We start from the raw sequence: 5,577 nt of genomic DNA, 5'->3' as shown, positions 1-5,577 counted from the left end.
CTGAGCCAGAGATTCTGGGGAAGGTGAGCTGCACCTTGAGGGAAATTAGGGTTCAGTGTTTGGAGGAACGGGTCCTGAGAGAGCCTTTCGGAGTTGGTAATCCCAAGTGATCGAAGGCAGAGGGTGACGGAGCGACGTGAAGGGTTGTGATCGGGCAACGGGAGAATCGAACTAGCGCCAGTTTGCAAGGAAGAGGAAGAGTCTTTCTTACCCTTATATGCTGCTTCTACAGATAAAAGCAGGGTGGTACTGAAATGTTGAACGAGGGCAGAGTTGTGGCAATCTCATTCTATCGGTGCTTTTTCCGCTTTCCACGGAACGGACTGCAGGGAGAGGTGGTAGATCCACTGGACGAATGAGAATTTTACATTTCTTTCGGTCTATTCGCCTCTGCCATTAAATTCATGTCCTCCAGTATTGTGCATTTCTAACCAGCAGGAAGGTCGCTATCTGTCTGTCTTATCTTTGTATCTTGTAATTTAATAAACTTGACCTGAGCGTCGAGGAAAACAAAGACCACACTAGACCGGATAAATGCGTAACCGAAGCATTTTCTCTTAGATTTGACCCCCCCCCCCCCGCCCCGTCCACACTGAAACGGCGTTTTCCTCCGCCGAAAACGCATATTTTCTAAAACGCCCTCCAGAGTGCTTAAATAAAAAAACGCTGGTTGGGCGTTGTAGTGCGTACGGGGTAAACGCAGGTTTTTTAAAAAAAAAACTGTCGTCTCTTTCATCGGTGAAGAGGCTATGGCTGCAGGAAATGTTTCCAGCGTGACCCCTCTGTGCGAGTGGGGAAGATGTTGGTGCGGCCACCCGGGGGTCTGTGTGTCCGTATGTGGCGCTATTGAAGTGGCTGTGAGGCTGGTATTGTGCCAGTGAAAATTGCTGGGTGGGGGTGGGGGGGGTGTGTGGAGCCATCATATTCCTCATCATTGCAAATCCCTCCTCAACAGAGTTAGTCAGTTTTTCAATGTTCGTCGTCAGCCGGGTCATACTGTCGGTGAACTCCCTGTCGGTTGCTTCCATATGCTCCAGTATTTTTTTTTTAAGCTTTAAGTCCTCCTGCGCGAGAGCCAACAGCTGTCCGTCGTTTGGCAATTTCATTTTAAGTTTTTCTAATCTGTAACTGGACAAATACGCAGTAAGTATACCGTTTCCTCTTCGATCGTTTTCTGTAGATGTGTCCTGCGCATGCCCAGTAGGAGGGGATTCGCCCAAATATCCGTTTTAATGTTGACAGAGGTATTTTGAAAAACGCCTGGTGTGGAGACTATCGTTTTTTACGCGAAACTGGCGTTTTTGAAATTATCCTGTCTAGTGTGGACGTAGTCTAAGTTTTAGCGCTCACTCTGTCGACCAGTTATCATCCCTGTGATAATGGTACCCCATTCAAATCCTCCACAGCGTCCCTTAGTGAGACAGTTCAAAATGCTCACAATATTTTTTTTTTCCAAAAATACTTTAATCAGAAATATTACAAAATAAAAATAATTACATACAAGAAAAGAAAACCATTCGTTGACTGTAAGTCCTTATTCAATACAGTTATTAACAATAAAAATTTTGCGTTGACTCTCTGTTCATTTACAAATGAAAGATGTTTATAGTAAATCATGCGTTTACTCTCAACCCATGGTCAAGAGTTAAGACTTATTAACAATCAAAATTTTCAACAATAAAGGCAGGCAATGGCTCTAATACTTTCCCAAATTAACAATTCCACCCACTCGTTGGGCACCATGTTGATTATCTGTCCACACCGCTGATGAGGGTAGGTCTCCATCCCACCCAACCTCTCCCCCTCCTACGGATGATGAACGTTAAACTGTGGTCCTTCCCCACCGGGCCTTTGCGGTGGCTGCACCAAGTTTGAGTGCATCCCTCAGAACGTACTCCTGCAGACGAGAGTGTGCCAGTCGGCAGCATTCAGTCACGGACATCTCCGTCAGCTGGCAGACCATCAAGTTTCGGGCCAACCACAGAGCGTCTTTCACCGAATTGATGATCTGCCAGCAGCACCGGATGTTGGTCTCCGTGTGCGTCCCCGGGAACAGCCCGTAGATCACGGAGTCCTCGGTAACGCAGCTGCTGGGCATGAATCTTAGTACTGTCCCTTCCATTCTCTTCCACACCTTCTTTGCGAACCCACAGTGTGCAAAGAGGTGAGCCACCGACTCCACCCCATTACAGTCCTCCCGTGGGCAGTGGGGTGTGGAGGAACCGTTCCGGGCGTACAGGAGGGATCTGACTGGGAGGGCCCCTCTCACCGCCAGCCAGGCGAGGTCTTTGTGCCTGTTGGTGAGATCTGGCGATGAGGCATTTTGCCAGATGAACTGGACGGTCTGCTCGGGGAACCACGCCACTGTGTCCATCACGTCCTTCTCCTGCAGTGCCTGCAGGACACTACGTGCCGACCACTGCCTGATGGCCCTGTGGTCAAATGCGTTGGTCTTGAAGAATTTTTCTACGAAGGACAGGTAAGGGGGCAACGACCAGCTGACGGGGGCGTTGCGCGGGAGTGGGGCCAGACCCATCCTTCGTAGCCAGGGTGACAGGTAGAACCTGGGCACATAGTAGTACTTTGTGCCCACGTATCTGGGATCCACGCACAACCTGATGCTCACAATACTTGGAGGGTAGCCTAACGGAGGCATTACAACATGATATCTTGGCTCTTAAGAGTCCTGCCGTTAACTCCGTGACTTCCCCTTATAGTTGAAGTTTGAAATTTTAATACCTCACGCTCGCCCGGACGAAGCTGTATAAGCCCATGTCTCCAGCCATATCTGTATCTGATCTATATGCCGCTGTATTTGAGAAACGTCTTGACTGGCCTTAGTACTAGCAATTTTGGGGTCATATGCAAATTGACCAAATTACCCTCTGCAATTTGACCACTCATTGAGTGAGGGACAGTGAGAATGGAGCGCCACACTATAGCAGGGAACGCTGCATCGTGGGAGGAACGGTGAGAAGGGAACTACGGTCTGCTGAAAGGGCAGTGGGAAGGGATCTCTGCGTTGGGGGCGGGGGCGATGGGGAAAGGATGTCGCGATACGGGTCTGACCAGTCATTTGCCCCCTGATTTCTCCATGTCATTGTGTCCATGTCCTTTTCCCCTCCTCCTTTCCTCTGCCATCCCTGCTGTCCCTTCCCCCTTCCATTTTTCTAACCCAATCATCTCCGTAATACCTTTCCCCAACAGACCGGACATGTCGAGCAGCGAAGATCACGTCTGGGCCCTATACAGCGCAATCACCGGTAACAAATCGCACAGTCTGCAAGCGTCCACGATCTTGTCCATGATCACCTTCGCCATCACCTTCCTGCTGGGTGTCCCCGGCAACAGCGCAGTCATCTGGGTTACGGGCTTCAAGATAAAAAGCAACGTCCACTCTGTGTGTTTCCTGAACCTCGCCGTGGCGGACCTGACCTTCTGCCTCACCCTGCCCTTCTGGATGGTCAACGTTGCTCTCCGTGGGTCTTGGGTCAAAGATGACATTGCCTTCAAGTTGCTCCTCTTCTGCATCAGCTTCAATGGGTCCGCCAGCGTCTTCCTGTTGACCGTGATCAGCATCTTCCGCTGCCTGTCTGTCACTCAGCCCGTCTGGTTCCGGCTGCATCTTAGCCAGTGTTGGGCGCGTGTGGTATGCAGCGCGGCCTGGGCCTTCGCCTTCCTCATCTGCTTGATCGCCCTACTACATAAGAAGCTAAAACAGCACTTTGGGGAGAGAACCTGGGATATGTTGAAGGTAGTTTGGGCCGTCGTTATCTTCGTCATCCCTGCCCTGATCATGGTCGTCTGCTACTTCCTGATTGTCCGAAAACTACCCGCGGACAACTTCTCCAAGTCCAGGAAATCCGTCCGCCTCATCTTGACCGTGGTCGTTGTCTTTATCATCAGCTGGTTCCCGTACCACACTTGCAGCGCAGCCATATACTTTTTCAAATATTTCAGCCTGCTCTGGCATGACTTGGCACTCAGCATGGCTTTCTTCAACAGCGCCCTCAACCCCCTTCTCTACGTCTTCGTCGGCCGCAAATTCCGCCATGTTTTCAAACGCTCACTAGCCAACTCGCTCCATCTTGCCTTCGCCGAGTTGGAGCCAGAGTTAGAGAACAATCTTCCTGATAATGCTGCCACAACAGAAACGAGAGTATGAAGGACCCACTTCGTTGACCCTCAGCTGAGCGACATTCTTTGAAGACGCATAAGGTGGACGTTCAGCAGCGATGGGGAAAGGATGTCGCGATGCGGGTCTGACCAGTCATTTGCCCCCTGATTTCTCCATGTCATTGTGTCCATGTCCTTTTCCCCTCCTCAGTGCAGGGCTCTCTATGCAATTGGATAACTTTCTGTCACGCCTAATGCCCTCTGCTATAGGTAGCAACATCTCCAAAGCTTCCACACCCTGCCTGCAATAAATCCACTCGAACTGTTCACAATTCTCCTGATGTGGCCTGAGAACGTTCTATACAACTGGAACATGATTCCCTGACTGTTCTTTGCATTGGACCGACCAATGAAGGAGTGTGTCTCCAAGTATGTCGTCACCACTATATCTGTTGTGCCCGTTTAAGAAAACAATGACATTGCGGCCTTTGTATATCACATATGGGCGTTGCCATCCGCTATGCATTTTCCCCGAGGCCCAAAAAGCAACGCCTCATACTTGCCTGGATAAAACTGCTGTATCCTTTGCCAATCTTCTTCACTGCCTTTTATGGTCAAGCCAAGTTAAGTTCAAACTACAAAATCGCTTCTGTAATGTTTTGGAAATTAATCTGGTAATAAACTTACTTTTGAAAAAGCGTTAATCTCTCTATACATCGTGCTATCTTATATTCTAGGGGTCAGATACTGATTGAATGTCCCTCCACAACGTCCCTTCACAAACCTCCGGCGTCATACACAAATAAAACTCCCTCTACACCACCCCGCTCAAGTTCGAATCGTTTACAAAGTAAAGCTCCCTCTAGAGTCTTCATCCCTCCTGCACACTCGCCAGGATCCGTCACTAAAGGACCGCCTGCACCGTCCCATCACTCACACACGAGTTTAAAAAATTAAGGCATTTTTCTGTGCTACTTCTCAGATACATGGGAATAGTTGATTGTTCTCCGCTGAGTGAGTTTAGTGTTATCTCCCGTTGTCCTCAATCTTAGAAGCTCGATTCCTCAAGACGCAAGTTCCTCCATTCGGAGAAATGTTTGTAAACTATCAGATGACTGTCTTGTCAGCCCAAATGTTCCTCCACACCTGCCTTGAAACTTCCATTCTCTTAAATTGAGGGACAGCAATCCAGGTTCTGGGAATCTCCCAGGGCACATATCGGAACATTGGACTGGGATACTGTAGGGTACTGAGCAAAGGCTTTAGGCACCTATATGAGATAAGGCGCTTAAGAGTTTGCACAGTACTGTATTTGACAACATTGAGCGGAGAGCGAGTTGGTAATTCCGGCGGAAGCAAAGAATGTTGGGAATGAAGAAGGTAGAGCGCCGCGGAGGCGTGTGGGACAGGTGGCTGAAGATTGCCGGGACAAAGGTCTTGGGTACCCTAGACCGAAGCAGG

At 49.3% G+C, this 5,577-nt stretch overlaps 1 protein-coding gene across 1 annotated transcript in view; it reads left to right on the top strand.

The window, feature by feature from the left end:
* The window catches only part of LOC140190033 (C3a anaphylatoxin chemotactic receptor-like), a 14,890-nt gene extending 10,081 nt beyond the window's left edge, over nt 1–4,809 (top strand). The window contains exons 2-3 of the mRNA XM_072246438.1: nt 1–23; nt 3,208–4,809. The exon at nt 1–23 is cut by the window's left edge and continues 102 nt beyond it. Of these exons, the coding sequence (XP_072102539.1) occupies nt 3,215–4,165 (951 nt within the window). The 5' untranslated portion in view covers nt 1–23; nt 3,208–3,214 and the 3' untranslated portion in view covers nt 4,166–4,809. The remainder of the gene's footprint in view (nt 24–3,207) is intronic.
* Nucleotides 4,810–5,577: the final 768 nt, after the last annotated feature.

This window comes from Mobula birostris, chromosome 29 (assembly GCF_030028105.1).
Source record: "Mobula birostris isolate sMobBir1 chromosome 29, sMobBir1.hap1, whole genome shotgun sequence".
NCBI classification, from domain to species: domain Eukaryota; kingdom Metazoa; phylum Chordata; class Chondrichthyes; order Myliobatiformes; family Myliobatidae; genus Mobula; species Mobula birostris.
The sequence above is the reverse complement of the archived record's forward strand: the minus strand, read 5'-3'. Positions and strand labels throughout refer to the sequence as shown.